The sequence below is a fragment of the Semicossyphus pulcher genome, unplaced genomic scaffold, assembly GCF_022749685.1.
Source record: "Semicossyphus pulcher isolate SPU_LCO1_2020_fin unplaced genomic scaffold, fSemPul1.0.p SCAF_11, whole genome shotgun sequence".
NCBI classification, from domain to species: domain Eukaryota; kingdom Metazoa; phylum Chordata; class Actinopteri; order Labriformes; family Labridae; genus Semicossyphus; species Semicossyphus pulcher.
In genome coordinates, this window is record NW_027211615.1 from 24,146,364 (window position 1) to 24,168,772 (window position 22,409).

Consider the following 22,409-nt stretch of genomic DNA (forward strand, 5'->3'; position numbering starts at 1 on the left):
TTTTTAAAAATATTTTCTGAAAAAAAAAAAGAACAAACATGAACATCGCAGTTTAACGAATTTATCATGTATTTTATGCTTTATTAAAAGTGTATACTCATTGTGGGCAGTGTTTTCAGTAATCTTTCAATTTTGTTAATTTATCACCTAAATGTTGAAATATTTAACTTTTAAAACATGACACTTGGTACAAACATACAGTATATATTTAAATATGATACTTTGCATGTGCACTAACTGTGTTGGATTAAACTGCATTAAGTTGAAATAAAATGGGTTTGATGCCAAAAATGTCACTTTTTTGTCTTGTTTCCAATCATTTTTGGCGCCTCATCTGTTGGCCTCCAAAAGAAAATGTATAGATCAACTATCACAATAAAGTAGGAATTTTCCAGAAAAGTTAGTAAAATTGATTTGCAACCATGTTACTTACTTTTCTTACTACCGATAGAAGAATAATTCAACATTTTGGGGAATAATCTGGCTTACTCTCTTTCCTTTCGATAGTTAGATGAGAAGGTTGATACCACCATGATGTCATGCTAGAACCATGAGGCAATTAGCCTAGCTTAGCATAAAGGTCGGCGTCAAGAAAACATCTAGCATGGCTCTCTTTGAACTTAAAAAATAAACCCTGTAGTGTATTGGTTGGTGGATTTTTGTACTTTGAACAGAGCCAGGCTAGCTTTTTTCCCCCCCTGCTACCATTCTTTATGCTAAGCTAGGCTAATGACCTCCTGGCTCGTGGTCTGTATTTAACTCACAAAAATGAGAAAGGGATTCATCTTCTTAACCAACTATAAAATCTACTGTTGCTTTGTTGCTAAAAAATTAGCGACTCCGTTCATTAGTAATAATTTTGTTTTAAAAACTTAGTTTAAATGTATTATTTTAACATATTTTTTCTGTTCCTTTCCAAATGTCCCCATACTGTAAACCACTGAATAGTTTAAATATGATTGGGTTAAGATTGTAATGCCAATTTGGCAATGCTTTATAGTAACTTTAGCCTATTTTCTATTTGTAAGCAGTATATACAAGTGGTTTATAACACACTATAAGGTAGTAAGTGTAATGTTTGTATCAATAACTATACCTTCTCCTGTGGACACCTTTAAGTGGAGGCTGGTTTATAAACACATAAAGTAAAACACAGTTTCCATAACACAAAATATATCTTTGTATAATAGTTAGTTATAAACTATTTATCAAATGTTTTTACAGTGTAAATGCTAAATAGGGGGACTTAAAGTATATGTATGGGTTAACTTTAGGTGAAAGCAGCTTCAAAAGGAAACTGAAACAAGAGAGATCAGCGAGTATTCTGTGATAACTCTAAATCCGCAGCACTTCCTGCTTACATAAATCTGTCAGCAGCCTTTATGCAGCCCTGTAGATCTACTCCATCTCTCTTGAACCAACACATCCTAATCAGACACATCTAGATGTGAATCAGGAAACGGAAAGACACATTTATGCAAAGAATCCCTCCATTGAGATAAGCCAAAAAATGTAAACGGGATAGATCGGATCTTTATAGGCATCTTGATAGGTTTCCCATAAACGAAAGCAGGGTTCTCAACTTTAACCTGTAAGAAAATTGAAGATGTCGTCCTGGGGAAATGATTTTATCTAAGGTGATTCAGCAGAGGTGTTTGTGTGTACAAGATAAATGAAACAGGAAGAATGTTTTCTTTCCAATGAGTTATTATTGCAAAGACAGATATTTTCAACAATCTGCTCATTGACTAGCTGCTTATCAGTCTAATATTGTTTCAGCTACTTTATAACTTAAACATGTCTACATCACTTTCTCTTTTTATCTTTTCCTTTTTCAAATGCTAGCATCCCACATCTGCTGCTGTCACGCTAACAGGTCACGCTAACACTCCCTCCTCCTCGAGGATAAAAACACATTTCTCTTGTAATGTCACTGTAGAAACATCAGAGTTACTTGGCAGGTTTTTCGTTTCATCACACTGTATAGCGTTTGACCTTTGTAACATAAAGGCTGAAAGACATGTGTTTGACCTCTTTCTTTTTTTTATCCTCAAATGGCTTCTCCTTCTTTGCTTACAGTTACAAAGTTACAGAACATATCTGGTCTACAAATTGTTATCTGTCGAATAACAGAGATCAACATGTTCTTTACTAAGCTTGTAAAAACCGGTACATGATTCTGGTTTTTATCTCTCACAAGACATGCTAGCAAACCCCAATTTGGGCAAGGTGGGCCTTTCAGTGCAGAGTTTGCATGTTCTCCTCATGCATGCGTGGGTTCCCTCCGGGGTCTCCGGCTTCCTCCCACAGTCCAAAGACATGCTTGTAAGATTAATTGGTGACTCTAAATTGCCCATAGGTGTGGGTGTGAGTGTGAAAGGTTGTCTGTCTCTATGTGTCAGCCCTGTGATTGACTGGCGACCAATCCAGGGTGTACCCTGCCCTTCGCCCAATGACAGCTGGGATAGGCTCCAGCCCCCCGCGACCCTTAACAGGATAAGCGGTATAGATAATGGATGGATGGAAGACATGCTAGCTGCCTCCAGTTTTTATGCTAAGCTAGGCTAATCGTCTCCTGACTGCAGCCCCATACTTGTCTAACTCTTGGAAAGAAAACAAATAAGTGTACTTCCACAAATGTCAAACTAATGTTTTCAACCAATTACCTGATAAATACCATATTGCTAGTGGCCCTGCAATCTCTGAACCCCTTGGCTAATGTTTGGCGATGATATATCCTCTGGGAGTGACGGCCAACTCTTTGGTTCTTCCAGTGTAGCCAGCAGTTAGCGATAAAACACTTTTCTGTGAGCTGCGTAGTTTACAGCCGACTAGCAACTTGAGAAGCGTGAAGGGAGTTGGAGTTCAGATGCGACGTCAAAGAACAGATTGTTAGCTGCACTTGCATCCAGATGTCTGTTCATAGAGATTAATAAGAAGTCATTGCACAGCAGATTGCGTTCCCCCTGCTCTTGGACTGTTTTTCCAGCGTGCAACCAAAGCCTGCTGATACATGATTGGTCAATACCACAAACGCACTACAAAAGGAAAGCAGAACACTTCCAATACCAGAATCCGGTCCTGTATTTTTATGGGGAATGTGTAAATACAGATTGTTGACCTTGTAAAGCTATAACACTAATTATACAACCGAAACCTGTAAATCGGTAGAGAATTAAAATATGGCTGCTGATCTTAGACGTTTCCCTCAAGTGGGACAAAAAATTCAGCTTATTCTTATGCAGACTTTGTGTATCCTCCCCTGGCCAGCACCCATCCCTCTCTAAAAGGGTGGTGGGGATGGGTAGAGGGATAGGTACTTAGATTGCGTCCCTGTTGCTTTCATGTTGTAACTGGACACATGGGACTCTCTCTGTTCTCCAGAGACCATCTGGATGTGTGTGTGTGTGTTACCGCAGCAGATGGATTACCACCCCTCTTTCTGAATGCAGCCCATTCACAGGTGGGAACAGCTAAAACCTGCCCTTTGAAGGAAAGACAAGATCCACCAGTGCAGTTAACGGAGACACTGATGTGCACGATACCAGAATGATTCCAGTTCACTCTGACACACTCTCCATCTGTATGCAAATTGGATGTTACACATATGGGAAGGAGGTGTGCTATTTAACATTTTTCAACTTGTCTGTCCTACTGTATGTTTCATTAGCTTTCTGTTTCTTAGACTTTGGCCACAGCAATGACACCGGTGCTTTTCACTGTTGTAAAGGGTATATACTTTTAACCATAGACTGATATAAGAAGTGGATTTAGGCTCTTGGTTTCAATAGTAAAGCCCCTGGAGAAGTGACTTAAACCTGGAATCTTTCTCAAGGCAACTCCACTGGTTGCCAAAGGAAGTCTGATTATATGAAGTGTGAAAATAGCCCTACTAATATAAACATTTTTATGGTCTCAATTGCAGGTGTCAAAGTTCTTTAATGCAACATGATGTTCGTTTTGTAAATTTTGGTCCCATTTAGAGTCAAATAGACGATTAAGCAGGGTATGCTTCAGGGCATGGTTCCCCAAGATTGACAAGTCGCCTATGCCGTGGTCCAAATATGGTCACTTCTGGCTCCAAAAAACCAAGATGGCAACACCCAAAATGACAAGCTCAAGGCTTACCGTGTGGTCATGTTCTAATCTAGGTCATGGTTAAAAGAATCCAGGGTTTACTGTCACTAGGAAATTAACATGGCCTCCGTGGTTAGTCCAACAGTTTTTCACCCATCCATTCGTCACGTCTTTCGTCTTTGGCACTTTTTGGCATTTGCTAAAAAAGCTAATAAGTCTTGTTTTTCTTGAAGGGACATTCGCTTCTAAAGAGAGCTATGTCTACTTTCAAAGCCTTGGTCTCTTCACAGGATGCATATAATGATATGGTATTACAAGTTAAAGCAAAATCTGATGTTCGGCCTCTTTTTCTTTTTTTATGTTAGAGTAGTCGGAGGGTTCAAACCCGAAGTCTAGGAGCCAATGTCTCCTAATTTGATCTCCTGATCAGATCAAGTCTATAAGAAATCTATTATTTCTTATCCACCAAACCTATGCTTAAATTGTCTACAAGATGTGCTGCTCTTCCGCCCTAAGTTCGGCCATAACCTGGGATTAACATGGCATCAGGCTTTGAGGAAGAGCACTGGTTCAAACTGATAAACAGTCCTCAACAGGAACCAGGTGGATATCCACAACCTGTTTCTGTTTTAAAGGCCTAACATCAAGACGGCCATAAAGGTTTTGATGGTCTTTTTTTGCAACATTGTGCAGCCACTGCTGGGCCTTATCAGTGATGTATATTTGCAAGGTCCTGGTGTGTGCATGCTGGGGTGGATTTGAGGGTTTAGAGTTAGCCTCCTCTTAGGTACCTCCACATGTGGAAGGAGTCACATAGGAGAGTCTTGTCTGCTATTTAATCACTGACAGGACAGAAATTTTAAAATATACCATATATCCTCTTTAATTGTGTCTTTTATCCGGTGATTCATAGTCAGACAGGCAACATTTAGGTTATCTCTGCATCATATCTCATCCCTTACAGAAAGGTGGACATAGAGGAAAGGAAGCAAAAGAGACAATAATTCAGGATTATCTTTTTCCTCATTGATTTCCTCCAGAGTTATAGAGTTTTTAAAAGCTGAATATGAACAGAAAAATTACCAAACCATAAAAGAAATACTCAAAGGTTAAACGGGGACTGCCACTGCAAAATCAGTTCCAAAGCATAAACAGGAAAAGCAAGACATAAAGTATAAAGTGTCATGAACTTGCCCAACTGGTTAACATTGTAACTGTGGTTTTTCCATTGTAAATCATTCTTAAAAATATGCGTGTGTGTGTTGTGGTGGACTGTTTCAATGTTTACCCCAGTGTAATTGAAACCCAACTATGCATTTCCAGTTAGTTTGGAAATGTCCGTCACTACTCCTCTTCTCTGAACAGTAACATATCACGCAGGCGGGCATTTACTGTATGTAATCTGAGCTCTGGGCATGGGAAAACACAAACGCATACAGTACTATCAGCAGAGCAGAACATAAGGGTATGAGAGAGGTACACTTTGGTGTCAGTGGTGACTGCATGTCTCATCTTATCGCAGCGGAAACGCCCTGTCCGCACACTTGATAGCTCAGTCAACCATGGGAACTGAGGGGAAAAACTGGGTAACAATGAAACACAAGTGATAAGTTGAAGTCCTTAATTTCAACTGCTGGTGTTCCTTCTCTTCACATTGCATTTGTAACCACTGTACTATTGGCCCAAGCTTCTCATCAATGACGTTTGAAATATTAGCTGTAATCTCAAGAATAGCATCCCAAAGAGCTGGCACATGTGCGCGAGCCCCTCTGCTAACTTCCTGATGAGCTTGTTTGCTAGCTTGCTGGCTAGGCTTCTCAGGTTTGTTCCAGTTTAGGTTTCTTCTCTGCTACATGTCATCAGACTATCTAATAAAAATAGTTTTTCACACTCGTTATGTTGTGGAATTTTTGAAGTTTGCAGAATATGCTAACTACTAAATACTAACTACTACTAACTAACTGAGAATGCACTGTTTGTAGGCTAAAATGTATAAAATTAGCATAGTAGCACACCAACTAACCCTGACCTTTCTTCAGGCAAACTCAAGTGATGGTTTTCATCATCTCTGTAATTAAAAAATGTTTTCCTAATGAGTTTAAGTGTGTTGGTAGATGAAGACAGGTAACAGCAATTAGCTAGCTTATGTTCCAACAAGTTACTGCGATCCCTTTCCCTTCAAATCACTTTCCTCAAAAACAAATCAAGAGCTATGTTGACCTTGCTTTTATTATCATACAACTGTTAGCTAGATAGCTATCTTACCAAGATGGCTAGAGCTCATCAGTTATTTCAAGATATTAGATAAGCTCAATCTAGCTTACTTTAACTGAGGTTAAGCTAACCAATATTAGAACCACTAGCTACTAAACTTGTTATCTTAACAAGATATTAGACAAGCTCAACAATCTAGCTTGCTATTTTTTCCAAAAGTTAAGCCAGCCAATATTACAACCACTAGCTAGTTAGCTTTTAAACAAGCTAGTACAATCTAGCTTGCTAGCTTGTCATAGAGGTTAAGCTAGCCAATATCAGAGCTATTAGCTAGTTAGCTTGTCCAATATAATGGACATTTATTCTTTGGCTTTTCAGATTTAGGTGAATTAGCTAATGGTTTATGTTTCAGTCCCACAGCCCTGACTGCGTCACTAGAAAATTAACCCTTGGTGGTGGCTTTATGTCTGCTGCATTATTGTGCTGATGCTTACTGTAACCAGCCAACAACACTGAAGCTGTCATACATCAAAATCATTACTAAAGCTTTACTAACCAGGATTTCCATAAAAGTGTACAGTGTTTTTGACAAGCAGTCTACTGGTAACACTGCATTCCTCTGCCAGCCCTGGTCGTGTGTAGTAGTTTCCCCATTCTTTCTACAGCTGATAACACAACTGAATCATCTGCAGCTACAACTGTTTTTTTTCTCACAGGAACAGTGAGCCATTCATGGGTGAGGGAAGGTATGCTTTTATCTGCGCTATTTGATGTTCAACATCTTGATATGTTAAAAGTAAAGACAGATGACATCCTTCAATTCTGGCCATCGATTTCACTTTCTCTCACCATGATCCCTTTCTATAGCAATAGAAAAATGGCAGAAAAATACAAACATTCAGAGGACAGAAACTGTTGGAATCAATATTAATAATGTGGCTTATTCACTTGCAGACCCTCGCACCGCGTCTACAGTAACCTTTGTAAAAACGTGTCAAGATAACGCATGTAGCTTGACATGTTCAGGTCATTTAAGGTCAAAATGACAACAGGACTTATTCAATTACTCCATGGAGGACATTTTGACTTCAAAGCCACTAATGATTAGTGTAGGTGAGATTAAGTGTAGCATCCATCTATTTCAAGACAGATTTCGGCCTTATTTCGGAAATTAATAATCTGCCAATCCACGCAGGACTTGAATGTTTTCCAATTTTATGTAGCTTTTTGAAAAATCCTGAAAACAATATGTGGATAATTGTAATGTTGGAAACCGTATGGCGTTTTCTGAGTTCGTCTGGATATACTATATGATGGCCGAAAAATGCTTTCAATGCAAAAGATGTCAAAGCAGTATTATAAATCCGGTCGTTTGCATGGTGGTCATCGTTTCATATTTCTGTTTTGCACAGATTAACCTCCTCTCTACTCAGAAAATGATGCTAATTATGGTGCCACTTCAAAGCCACTGTAGGTCAATAGGAAGGCCGGCGGACAGGAAACAAGTCCGGTCAACAGCGATGAACCCTAGAGGTCACAAACAGAGGTCATGAATTATTCAAAAGCCCCTTTTAAAAGACATATGTGTTTGAATTAATCCACAAGGGAAATAAACCAGTATTAAACAGTAGTGTTTATGTATGTATGGTCCATATGGACCGACTTCCATAATATTCCTATGAGAGGAAGTTACGGCACATCCATTCATCCATCTGAGCTGTAGAGAGCACGAAGATCGACACTGTGTCCACTGGATATTTGGAATTCATTCTCAATCATTAAGGAGAAATATTAAAGCTAGACCACAATTAAAACCCTGAAGACATCCATAAAAGAACCCAGTGTGGTGAGATAGTCATTAGAGCTTGATGAAAAACAGCATGTCCCAACCTTGACCCATGTCGCCACCGTCAACCCCCCCCCCCCCCCCCCCCCCCCCCGAACGCCACCAGACACGCACGCTGAGTCCCCAAAAGATGCTTAAAGATAAAAGGGAATCGACCCGTCAGCCGTATGTACAGAGACTGGAGATCTGAAAGGAGAAAAGCCATGAAAAATGGATGAGAGAAGAAATCCACTTCACCTCCCCCCTGGAGGCTGGCAAACCCCCCACAGCGCTCCCACTCATAATCCCCTCTCCTCCTGCACACACACACTCCTCGCTCTGTGTGCCTCACACACATGTACGTGGTGTATGCAAACAGAAAGACAAGGTAGGCACACACCACCGCAGGCCCCTTTGTAGGTGTGAGCGTTCAGGAGACTCTGTAGTTTGGTGCTATATTAAACTAATAATAGTCTTTTGGACACCTTAAAAAATGATCCATGGCTAATATGGTGATTTATTTGTTATTTGTTGTTGTTACTCGGATGTTCAGGTAGGTTTATTTTCTTCTGCGCACTCATCCAGACTAAAAGAGAGCTTAACAAATGTCATTAGTCACGGTTTCAATGGCGAGGCTCCTTTTAGTGAATCATTAAAGTCTCAGTGCTTTTACAGAAGCATTTCCTCCTCGACATGTAAACAGTTCATGGGTAGGCACTGAATGCTTTTCATTTTGTGGGCATGACAATTAAGAATATATAGAAACAGTGTAAGTACAGCGCCAAGTGTTAGTGTAAATTCAAGACAAAACAGCCAGGCTGGCATCTCTGTGAGGCTGTACAAAATGCTAACATCAGCATGCTAACAATGACTATGCTAACATTCTGCGGATAGATAGATAGATAGATAGATAGATAGATAGATATTAGCAGGTGTAATGTTCAACATCTTACTTTAGTGTGTTAGCATGCTAACGTTTGCTTAGTAGCACTACACAAAAACTACAACAAAAGATGCTCTATAACAAATGATTTTGGGATACAAGCTACACCACTGATAAAAATCATTGTATACACTCCAACAACAGTTACATAATAATACCAATGATAGCGTTTTAAAGCAAAGAAGCTCAAGTTTTCTTTCAGTTTTAACTTTAAGTTCGTGGTTTACATGTAGCCTAAGTTTCAGTTTATCTGATGCATAGAGACATCAGTGACACTGAAGGTTCAGTGCCAACAGATAGAAGAGATATGTGTTGGTACAGAGATACAAATTACCAAACGTTCCCAAGTTGCAAATATACAGGTATTGAATCAGCAATTAATAACTGTCTCTTCCTGGTACAACTTAGGCTGGAGGGAGCGTTGTTAGTTGTGCGGGTGTTTTTTCTCCATAGACCAAATTATTGGACAAAATAAAGTACATTTATATATAAAATATGTACGAAACAATACAAGATCACCAAGGTTATTGCAATTCATCCTAAAGGGACATCAATGTCTTCACAAATACAAAACCAAAAACCTCATGGTGGCGTTAAGGGCTGAACAATTCATTGAAATTTAATCGAAATCGCCACATGGGCGACTGCAATTTTCAAATCGCATGAGGCGCAATATTTCTTAAGGGGGAAATCTGTGTTAAAACAACATTTTAATTTAAGTATTGTGTTGTAGAGATGATCTGGCATACACATCATACACAGACGAAAGTATCAAATATCTTCGCATGGTACAGATCCCTGCAAAAATTACACCATAATCACTTTTCAATGAAAATGAGAATAATGATGTAAAAATTATAATTCCCTTTAATATCGCAAATCATATCGAAATCACAATATAAGTCGCAATTAGATATTTTTTCAAAATCCTTCTGGGTTCCTCTGGGTACCATGAATATCTGTTAAAATCGGTGCCAACTCTTCTGGTAGATGTGTTCTGCTGTTACCAGGGAAAAAGTCAGAGGATCACCAATCCGTGCAAAATTTAATATTCATCCAAACAGTAGTTGTTGAGATATTTTAGTGTCTGCAGGACCAGAACTACTCATGTTGCTACCACTAGCCAAAGGCTAAAAACCCATGGTCAAACACAAGAAGAGACACACACAGATCAACACACTGTTCCTTCACCACCTGAGGCCCTTTACTAGGTGTGATTTAACTTAAGGCACTCACATGTACTTGTGACAGCGTGTGAAATGTTCCAGTCAAAGCGGCTGCAGCGGCTCAGGCTATCTGCGGCCTCCTTTAAGGCCTATCTGACAGGCTGGCAGTCGCCTGACGAGAAAGAGACACAGACATGGAGGCGAGGAGGTGGGGGTGCTGTCACATAGACTTTGATTGGCAGCTTCTCTCTCTAGAAATCGAGGTGGTAGACTTGTAATGGTAGCAAGTTGCATGTCACTTAACACCTGAGCAGGGACGTGAACAAACCTTGGTCTTATTGTCACAGTTTGGCCACAGTACATTAAATCGACTGCACTTGTAAAGTGCTTTTACCTAAAGCGCTTTACAATTATCCCCCTATTTACACAGGCACTTGTTACAGGCGCAGCAAGTACAAATGAGGTAGAAATCTTGAACATTGGTATTATGGAGATCAGCTTTAAGCAGCAGTGCTTTAATAGAAACGTGCTGTTTGTTTAAAGGTAGATGGGACATTAGGAAACTGCAAGATAAAGTGGATGCAGCCGGAGTTAGTAACGGGATGCAGCAGAGAAATACATCAACTCATGTTCTGCACAATTTTGAGGTACCTTACTTGAGTATGATGCTTTATACTTCTACTGCACTTCATTTTGAAAGCCAGTATTATACATTTTACTCCACTACTTTTAACTTTAGTTACAGACACTTTGTAGATTTATATTATCATGATGTATTAAGCTGATTAAAATCCCCAGAAGTGTGTAAAGTAGCTAAAAATAGCTGCACCGTTACCATCTGCAACATTAGTGCTGCTTACACACAGATGCTTCACTAAATATAATCTAATGGTACCAAAGATCAAAGGTCAAACTGACTACCTCAACTTTTGGTATTTTTTTGTTTTTGTACTTATAAGTAATTTTACTTGCAAAAGAGTCTTTTTATTCTGTGGTATTGCTAATTTTACTGACTAAAAAGAATCATCCCAACTGTGGGAGCTGAATAAAAGAAGATATTTGTGTCTAAATGGAGAAATGTAAGCTATTTTGCATTAGGAGTACAGACAAAAAATAATTTGTTGCATATCGGAATGCATTTAGCATTAAAGAAATAACACTAACATCAGAGGAGGAACAACAGACATGTAAAATATTACAGCATAAGTGTATTTGAACATCTAGTTACTTTAATTTGCTGCGTTTTAGAGAATCAGGTTAAACGGTGATTGATTAGCAGCCAGTAGAGGGCGCTCTAAACTGCTGCAATGTCTGGGGTTGACATAAGGAGAGCCCCTTGGTAAGTCACGTCTTGTTTCAGAGAAAGGTGATGCGTTTTAGAGGCTGTGTTACTTTCAGCAGCCGCCAAAACCACGGAGAATGGTTAATGATAACACGTTTTTATTAAGATTTTTTTTGTCACCAAAGCATTTCACAAATGAGTCGAAATATTTATTTTAAAATTATAATAGACACAACTAGATTGAGAAATAAAACACCAGGAAAATCAGCTTAGAAGATAAATTAAAAATAATACACGTTAAAGGCATTTAGGACCAATGTTCCATACAAAATGTTAATTAAATGTAAACTATAATCAAATTATGATAATCAAATCACATGTCAATCACAAGCAATTAGTCCACTTTCACTGCGTCTACTTTCTGGGACTGTTTTAAAAAGTATGTGTAACAAATTACGTTTGAATAAAATGACGCCTTATATTAGAAAGTAAACAATCAATAAATGTGTCTCAACCAAATAATTTCTATTTTGAAATAAATGTCAACATTTTTTCCTCATGATTTTATGCGGTGTATCCAAATGAAGCTCTGTACAAACCCAGCGTATATTCAAGTTTTGGGAGGAGGAAGAGGAGCAGCAGCAGCAGGAGCAGGAGGAGGAGGAGGGTTAGTGGGGGTTATTATACTATTGTCCGCCCCTTAATCCGGTTGGCTCAGAGACTGCCCGCAGGCCAATTTGTAAGTGGTTTGCGGAGCTGCCAATCAAAGCAGACATCCTCTCCTCAGGCTGTGGCTCAGAAACATCTCAGTTGCTGTGTGGAGAGATTTGACGGAGGGACACTCCTGTACATGGACCATCACTGCGCTGCAATCCGCCGCCTGCTCACACACACACACACACGCATGTAATGCCTCGGTGAAATCCGGACGTACACGGTGGAGAAAACACGCATGTGAAGATTTTATTTTTGCATGTCAGGAGAGGAGGAACTAGTCGCCGGGTCCGCGGCTGTTTGTCTTTTCTTATCGCTTCTCCCCCCCTATGTCACTCTAATTAATCGGAGGCATGTGGAATCGCACCAGGATTAGGAATTGCTTCCCAATAGTGTGCCTGCTGTTGACGTTATGGACGAAGGTAGGAAGGCTCTTATTTTAAACAGAATTATTTTATTCTCCTCCGCAGAATTAAAATAAATGTTTAAAATTACAAATATCAAAAGTTGGTGGGCGTGGGCAGATGTATTTGCTCTCCGGCGTTGCATATTCGCATCACATTTTAATCGATAATTGAATTACGTAGCCGTCAGTTGTGGAGCATGTGATCATGTTACCATGACAAGATAGAAGTCTGAGGGATTGATACAGGCTACTCTCCATTTTGGTTACAATGCTGAGAGCCGGATACGGCTTTTATTTGTATTTTTTGGAGGGCAGAATTAGGCCTGAACCAAGAAGTTGTAAGTTGCATTGCATCAATTGGCTGCTGCAGCGGTTAATTTGAGAGTAACCTGATTGTCTAAAAAAGCCCAGCCTGTAAACTGCATGCTGTTCACGTGCTCCATTCATGAATATTTTGAAAATCCAGCCAATCTGTTTGAGCTTTATAATGATTTAAATGCACACTCAGACACTGTTTTGGCCACTTGTCCATTTTTACGCACCAATTTGAGCAGCCCCAAACCACCCTGCAGCCTGTTAATACGGAGGCCTATATATAATTTTGGTCTTTTTTAACATGTTGTTTCTAGGTGTCCCAGTCAACCGGCTATTTCGAGCTGCAGCTGATCTCCGTGGAGAATGTAAACGGCGAGTTGGCGGACGGAGAGTGCTGCGACGGCTCCAGGGGCTCTCAGGACCTGCGCTGCACTCGAGACGAGTGCGACACTTACTTCAAAATCTGCCTGAAGGAGTACCAGACGGAGGTCAACACCAACGGCGCCTGCACGTTCGGATCTGGATCTACGCAAGTTCTCGGTGGAAATATGTTTTCTTTTAAGGGCGCCAAGAATAACCCGAATAAAATCGACGAGGCTGGCAAGATCTTGATCCCCTTCCAGTTTGCATGGCCGGTGAGTTGTGATTTCTTGCTCCAATTTAGTCCACAAAGAGTGTTTGTTGATGCCTTCTTCTCTGAAAGTGGCATGACACCAAACCTCGTTTGAAATATGGCCAATTTAATGTTCATTTCAGAATATACACGCACACACGCCTGGGGGAACACATTATAACACCATTTATGAATGAGTTTAGAGCCACTCTAACATTCTGCATTCATTTAGTTAATCAGCAGCACTGTTTTGGATAAAAGCTTTCAGAATAAGAGTCTTAAGGTTTCGATTAGTCTTAGCAAACTAGGGCTGCAAATGAGGATTATTTTCATTATCAGTTGATCTGCTTGTTATTTTATCGATTAATTGTTTGTCTTTAAAATGTCAGAAAACAGATATCACAATCTCCTAGTCATCAAATGTTTAGTTTTGTCTGACCAGCAGCCCCAAACCTCCAACATTATTAGATCTACTAACATAAAAGACAGAGAAAAGTAGCAGGTTAACCATCAAATGATTCGTATTCTGGCTTCTGTAATTGCTAATTAATTTACTTGAGAGTTTGCAGAAGGAACCGGTTTTAAAATTTGAATTGTGTCCAATTAAACCGCAGATTAGTAGTTTACAGTGATGCCAAATTTAGCAGAAATGCTTCAAGATTTGCTTAAGGCTTTGGTCTCTCATGTTTTTGTTCCGTTACAGAGAAGCTAGACCGTTTTAAACTGCAGTTCTTCAGCATCCCGTCTTTATGAGAATTGACATGCATCACGGCTGAACGGTCGCATGCTTCTCTAGGATCCGATTGCAGCTACAGCGGTTCGCAGTGTCATCTGGGTCGTCTTTTAAAGTTGCCCTGATATATGAGGGTTGGCTTTGTTCCAGTTCAGCAGCTTGCACCTGCCAAGGCCGTGATAGGGTAATTAGACTGGGGGAAATGCTTTGATATGTAGACCCTGGAGGGGGAACTCTGCTACTTCTCGTATGAGAAACGGTTATGTTAAGTCTGTTTACCTCAGAACATGATAGTTTTGCTGATTCTTGAGGGTTTTAATGCTAAACACGTCGGAATACAATCCATCAAGTGGGAAAGGGTTCATTTTGTTGGATTGTTGTTGGAAAGAGAGGCAAAGTAAAAGTCGAAGTCGTGCCATCTAACTTTTACTTTGATGCACGGTGCCAACATTTCACTGGAGTCTGGTGTGAGCCACGAGATTGGCATGTCCCTTCTTTAGGGTGCAGCCTGGTTGTATGTGTTGGATGGATGCTCCACTTAATTCTCTATTGTAATGATGAATGAGTGACATTACGCTGGGCGTTTGAATTATGTGTTGAGCTGAAGTGAGCGGTGCCCCGGGGCAGCGGTTCAGTATGTAGGCCTGCTGCTGGATGGTTTCGACACCTCTCTCTCTTCCCCCCTTATTCACCCCTCAGCTTCATCTCCTGCTGTGGGTGCCAGGTGGCCCCTGGTGGCCCCTCCAGGGCAATTAAGCACGTCTGACTGCAGAGGAGTGATAGATGGAGTAAGGTGTGCATGCGGCAGTGTTAGTTTGAGCATTGTGCACTGCAGCTCTTGTTCTTATGGAGTTTGACTGAATCTGGTGTAAATTGCTGTTGATAATGTAATGACGTATAGTTTAGGAGCTGTTGCGAAGTTGCTTCATGTTTTAATTAAAGCAGCAATTCGCCCCTGGAAAAGCCTGAAAAAGGTGGTGTTCTCTGTAATCGAGAGAAGCAATCATATTTGAAATTGGCGCCAAAGCTGTGGAGAAAGTTGCGCAAACAGCTCGTGGTTTCGCCCATTCTACATTCCTACAACACCCAGCGTGCATTGCGCCCCTCCCTCTGAAAGGAACGGCCCAGCGAGAGAGCGTCCTCCAAAGGCTCAGAGCCAAATTGCATTTTCTTTTCCTACCCTAATGGCATTAGCTCCTCATAATAGCATGATGGGACTGAGGTTGAAAATCGGCGAACTGGCCCTTTTAAGATGTTTAATGTAGTGGTTTTATTATTTGGCCAATGAAACTAGACTGTAATCTGAATGGTGTTTTGCTTTATTTGAAGTAGAAATGAACAGAATAAGTAATCTGCAACTATTTTATTGAAATTTTTTGAATACAAAATGCAGACATTTTCCAGCTCTAGCTGTCTAGTTGCAACTATTCGCTGCCTGTCGTTAACATCTGTGATAATTAAGTGTGTACATCTTAGTTTATGGCCTTTGGTTATGGCCAAGACATCTAAAGACATGGAGTCAATCTAGAGGAAATTGGATTGTAAAGCTTTTGTTTTGTTTTTTAAAATATTCAGTTACAAAGACACTTATCACGAGTGCTGGTTTAGCTCAGCAGTTAAATTGTGCGACCGATATACAAGGGCAACAGACGTCGATGCGGCAGCCCCAGGTTCGACTCCCACCCTCGGCCCTCTGCCGGGTGTCATCCCCACTCTCTCTTCTCTCAGTAAAGGCATAAAAATCCCCCCAAAAAGAAAGAAAGAAACTAATCAGCAGAACTGAAACTCAAACTAGATGATCAGCAGAACATAAATCTTATAGTTTATGCAAAAATAGGCGAAAAGAATCAATGAACACAGCCTCTCAAATGCAAATACTTGGCTCACTTTGTCTTCTAAGATAATTAGTTAAATATCTCTGGGTATTTTATTGTAGGTCAGACAAAAAAGGATATTTGAATAAGTCTCCTTTAACACTTTGAACTAGCGAGAGTCTTCAAATACGCAAATGATCAACTGACTCCTCGGAGGAATAATGAGTGCATCATTAGCCGCACGCAGTCATGTTTGAAGAGAAGCTCGAGCTGCTTTTTTTGGACATTCAGCCACAAAAGGCAAAAAACCAAATTTAGTTTTAATTGGATAAAACTTGATTTACATAATTGGTGGGTTTAATAATGAGCAGATCCGTGTGTGAGTACTCCTCTCCTTATGCTCTGTGTTTCAGAAGTCTTTTGTGTTGAAGGCATCACATGTTTGATCCAGGTTTCTTCTTTGTGTATTTAATGATTGGAGGGTTTCCCGCAGCTGTTTATAGCAGAGGCGGACCACCTCTTAGTGAATTAACAGCCACCTTTAAAGCTTCAGGGGAGAATGGCAAAGGTGTGATTTCACACAGTAAAGGCCATATATCTAATGAGGGAGGCTTTTGTGTAGATTAGCAGGTGGGATTGTTAGCACCCAGGCTAACTGATTTTCCGCACACAACCCTGGATTTATCTTTATAAAGCATCAAACGTTCCTCGTCACGTGGAATATGAACCGCCAGCAGACTCGCCTTTGACTCGTTGACTGACACCTCGAGGCGGAGGTGAAGAGGGCTATTCTGGTGTGTTGTGTTTCCGTGAAGTGGCCCAGGCTGATAACCGTGCACTATTCCAGTGCCAGATGTCACAACAAGCCCGCGGGGTCACTTGCCGTGGCGTTGTCGCTTTCCTCCCTGAAGAAACAAAGATGCAGTGTACTGTTGGCTGTGTCGTCTGGCTGATTGCCCATTTGTAGCCCTGTGTGAGCCAACGAGGGCTGGACTCTTCTGTCATCCTGAGACGGTATGAAATAAAAGAATAGAGGAACTACTTTACTGATAAAACTCAGAAATAAAGCACGACAGTGTGAGAAAATGGAGCTGCATTGGTTCCCTTTTCCTTATCTGAGAATCAGATTGCAGATTGCTGAGTGTATCACACATCACAGATTTCTCTCAGAGCTTGAAGGCCTATTAGACATGCAATCTACAGGCGTTATCCTTCTCAGGAAGCTGACATAATTCGAGCACATTCGTCTTATTGGAAGTTAACGTTCAATCACAACTTAAAGGAGCAATTCACTCCTGGAAAAAACACTGTCAGTCAAAGCTGGTGTGCCCTGTGATCGATAGAAGCAATAATATTTAAAATTGGCACCATAGCTGTGGAGAAAGTCGTACAGCTCGTGGTTTCGCCCATTCTACATTCCTACAATACCCAGCGTGCATTGCACCCCTCCCTCTGAAAGGAACGGCCCAGCGAGAGACGCTGGAGTGAAATACTACTGTTTTCTAGTCAAGGACATTGATCGCGGAAGGCAAAGGCTCAGAGCGGTACAGAATCCGAAACACGACAAGAATATACCGGTGGATCGTCTAAAAAATCTTCAGGTCTGCAGTCTACATTTCAAACCTGACGATTTTGAACGAGACATGACATCGAAGGTGGGCGTCCTAGATTGAGGAAGTGTAGTTTAGCGAGCTCCCTGGCCTCCGCCAGATGACACGTTTTACGTCGTCTGGCGGAGGTTTTCAAGGCCCATTGGAGAAGTGGATAGTGTCCTCCAAAAGCACAGAGCGAAACTACATTTCTTCCTACCATAATGGCGTTAGCTCCTCATAATAGCATGATAGGACTGAGGTTGCAAATCAGGGAACCGGCCCTTTAAAGACGCCTATAATCGCTAAAACTGGTAAAAAACTCTAGCTGATGAAGTGTTCAGGGACTCGGTGATTGATGTAGGTATACTGAATATCTTTCTTACAAAACAGTGATTTTCAAATTGACCTTGAAATCCCGAGCGGTGACAATGCTCCTTTGATGCCTGTAATTTTCTGAATAGGCACTCGAGCCAATTCTCAAAGAGCACTTTTCATCTCTCGGCTGAGTGTCGAGCAGTCGGGCTGAAACAGTGAAACTCATCCTGCATTTCTGGGAAATGCTTCATCATAGCCCCTTCTCTCCTCTCAGCCCAGTTATCACCACATCGGTGTAATGCAGTTGCTAATGGCTGATTTAACTCAGATTGCATGGTGCTTATCCATCGTTTGGAAGTCTCCCAGTGATTCTCAGCTCTGGCTTGTCTCACCACTTTGTCAGTACAGATACTATTGATGCTGCTGCCACCTCTGAGCTCACTTCAGGTTTCCCCTCAGGTTATGATTTACAGTAAATGCACACTACTTCTGCTTTTTTAAAAGACAATGTTTTGGTCTTTTTGCCTTGATGAGCTGACAGGAAATATGGGGAAGAGAGAGTAGGGGATGACATGCACCAAATGGTCACGGGTTGGCGTCGAGCCTGCAGCCGATGCTGCGAGCAGTTTAGCCTCTGTACATGGGACACCTGCTCTATCTACTGAGCTTAACCAGCGCCCCACAACTTCTGCTTTCTCGTGTGAAAGGGTTTGTAGGCTTTTTTTGTTATTGATATTGTTATCAGTGACAGATGAAGGGAATATTTGTTTCCCAGTGACAAACAGTCAAATCACAGTAAGAGAAACGCAAGACTTTAAAGGAGTAAGATTGTTAAAAAGTAAGGGAGGTTAGCTTGTGAAAGAAACATAATTGTGGATAGCTATGAAGGTATTATTTAGCATTTTCTTACTCTTATATTTTGTCCTTCTTATAGGGCTTTAACTTTAAGGAATAAGAAGCTAAGTTTCGTTCTGTGAGTGACATAAGTAAGTGCTAAAAGTACAGAGCTATACAGTCAAACTAGCAGGTTTGTCTAGCTGTACTAGGCATAGCGGTGCTTTAAGCTAAATGCTAATGTGTACACTAAGGTAGTGCTGACAGGTGGTGTTTAAGATGTATGTTATTACGTTAATGCTTTTGTTTAGAATGTTAACATTTGCTTACTAGCACTACACACAAAAGGATAGCTTAGGCTAATGGTTATTTTTAGCATAACAGTTGCTTATCTTAAGCTAACAAGTTTAAATGTTTCCTGCTTTGTGAATCCTTACAAAAACAGAGATATAATAACAACATGATGATGACAACAAGATTGTCATCAGTTTGGATTTAATTTATTAAGTACAGTGTTACAATTTAATTTAGCAGACCGACGTACATCTTAGAGTTAATACAACACAAGCAGCGATTAAGACAGGAGGGAACAAAGTCAGTAAGAGCCAACAAACGGCTTCAAGTGGACACTGGTGCCATTTTTTGGGTGTTTTTTTATTTGTATTTTTTGTTAATCAACATCAACAACATCCTCAATGTCATCATCATCAATAGCTTCAATAACATTAAGTGCAGAGGTGTTCATGAAAGAGCTGGGTCTTAAACTCCCAAATTTGTTGTCTTAAGATGTCTGCATCTGTATTGATTAAGCAAACAAAGAAGGCTTTAGCTGTCATTTGACATCTTTAGATGTGGTGGTAGGTGTATTTTTGGAACTTTATAGACACACAGGATAACTGTTTTCCTTTTTTGTACTTATGCTAAGCTAGGCTAATAACCCCCTGATGTTTACTCACAACAAAATTAAACATTTTTTCCCCCCTAAAATAAATGAACCAAGCCTTTAGAAGCAGGTTTGTGATCTAAGTTAGCAGTGTAGTTTGCATGTAAACCACACTGTACTTTTATGAATGGACCTCAGACGTTAACGCACTCCAGCAGTCAGCTGACCGACTTCAGGCCTTGTTTGGCTAATCTGATTGAGTTTCCATTTTGTTAGCCCGTGCTGTATGAGCACTTTAGGAGAGAGCAGGGAGAGAGACACGTCGTACTTCCATTTGATCACTAATGAAATTGCCGGTGACATTTCTGTGCCTCCCTTGCCCTCCCCGCCCCCCCAGCTACATCAGCCGGGTGTTTGAAGCGAGCCAGCTTGTAACTGTATCTGCTCTGAACTCGGATATGCACCAGACCTCGATTAGCTTGTAAATAGATGCATGTAGTAGTTAGCCAGAGCTGTAGTTGTTCACCAACGACAGATTTTGAGTCAATAAGGCAGTCAGGGAAATTTAAACCCTTATATTCTTGTAAAAATAACACCCAGCCTCTTACGTGTATCTTTTATCTAGTTTGGACTGATGCTCATACACTCCCTTGGTGTGATGTCTGTCAGCCTCACAGGTCTGATCATCTTGACTTGTGAAGTATTAGAAAATCTCATTCACATTTCAAAGACGTGTTAATCTGCACAGACCTGCTGGAGATTTTTTCGCTTGGAACGAACCCAAACTATGTGAATGGTTTTGGCCCGCCGCTCTGACTGCTCGTACACAAAATGCACAGCGTAGCTTTCATGCTTTTTTTTTTGTGCTACTGTCTGCTGTGTGTGTTCTGCGTGCCCCGTCTTTCTCATACAAATAAATCAAGTTCTTGACTTACTTGTATTTCAAGATCAGACGTATTCTACTTCTACAAACGACTTAAGAGCTATCTTGTTGCCTGAAGTGCATTTTTGCACTTGAATTTTGAATCAGCAAAGGTTACTGTAAAGAATTAGGGTTGGGCGATATGTAAAAAATGTCAAACCTGCAACTCTCAACCCAACTAGAAGCGATTGCTAATATACAGTGTTAACGTGGGGGTTGTTTCGCTTGTCATTCTCAACACATGCATGCTATTATCCTTATCTGCTGTCGCTAATGAAAAAATCAAATTTTAGTGAAAGTAATTTCCCTAAATTAAACAAAACAAATCACCTTAGTTTTTTCTAAGAGGTAAGCTGTGAAGATATTATTAACAAGACTCCAGTTGTGTCAGATGAAGGACACTTCCGCTTGCAATAGTCGGTGTTAATATAACCATGCTATTGTTTGAGCAGGGTGCAAACCTGGGCACATCCTGGAGGTAGTCCGTTTTTAACATTTCCCCAAAAAATAATCCCCCCAAAAAGTTGCTTAGACGATCGCAGATGGCCAATACATTCTTCTGATCGCCCAGCCCTTTAATGCAGCAAACATTACTCTCCTCTGTCGCTCTTTAGATTACAGAATACTTAAACCAAACTTTGTATGGCTGTTGTTGGACATCTGGAGGTTAAAATTCTTGGTTACTTTTAGTTTTAGAGTCCGAAATGCTTCTTGAGATGTAACACGTTGGAGATTCAATCTAATTTTGTGGTAGGCTAGCTGAAATGTTTCATTAGTGTCACGAGCAAACATGTTAGTTAGCTTCAAGCTAGCTATGTCCATGTTGTTTTGGGCGGTTGGTGCTCAGTGGTAGTCGGTCGTCTCTCAATCGGAAGGTTGATGGTTCGATCCTCAGCTCCCTCGGCCTACATGTGGACGTGTCCTCGGACAAGACATCCCAAATTGCTCTGGTGTGTGGATGTTATTAGTCCTGATTGACAGTTGGGCATTTTGCATAGCAGCCTCTGCCAGTTACATAAGATGATCAACGCTGGGTTTATGCTATGCTAAGTTTTAGTTGTTTATACCAATTAGGATTTTACAAAATTTTTTGGATCTCCAGAAATACACATGTAGCAGCTGTCTTGATTTCTTGTCGTTGTGTCTGGTTTTCTTCCATGCTAACATCCAGCACCTTAACCTAAGGTGAAGGGAACAGTCACCTGGGACTCTTGCTCATGCACTGTGGTGTTTAATTGTAGTAAGAAGTAGGACAGAGGCTTTAGTAGCGGCTCATTCAAACACTTTGTACTGTATGTCTCTTCCGCTCCCTCTCTCCTCTCTGAGACAGCAGTTAGCTTTATTTTGGACACACACAAACACACACACACACACACGCGCGCACAGAACCAAAGGCTAACCCAGGCTGCCATGGTTAGCCACACCTGATGCGGAGCCTGTCAGAGCTGTTGCTAGGAGACGGCTACATAGGCCTCTAGTAAACAATTATCTTCCCTCTCTCTCTCTCTCTGTGTCTCCCTCCCCCATCCCTCCTCGTCTGGTCCCAGGGCTGCTGCCTGGAAAGCCACTTACAGCGGTCTCACCTGTGATTCAGCTCAGCTCCGTATTGATTATGCAATTAGCAAGTGAGGCAGAACTGACACTCCCTTTTAGTGAAAGTGGTGCTCCGGGTCTGCTGTTTGCATTTTAAAGGCTGTAATTACACATACATGAAGGCTTAAGTGTACATTTTCAGTATTTTGTCTTTTTTACGTACGGCAA

At 40.8% G+C, this 22,409-nt stretch overlaps 1 protein-coding gene across 1 annotated transcript in view; it reads left to right on the forward strand.

The window, feature by feature from the left end:
• Nucleotides 1-12,352: 12,352 nt before the first annotated feature.
• Nucleotides 12,353-22,409, forward strand: part of jag2b (jagged canonical Notch ligand 2b) — a 51,723-nt gene continuing 41,666 nt past the window's right edge. Inside the window, exons 1-2 of the mRNA XM_069686506.1 lie at nucleotides 12,353-12,643; nucleotides 13,257-13,577. Of these exons, the coding sequence (XP_069542607.1) occupies nucleotides 12,575-12,643; nucleotides 13,257-13,577 (390 nt within the window). The 5' untranslated portion in view covers nucleotides 12,353-12,574. The remainder of the gene's footprint in view (nucleotides 12,644-13,256; nucleotides 13,578-22,409) is intronic.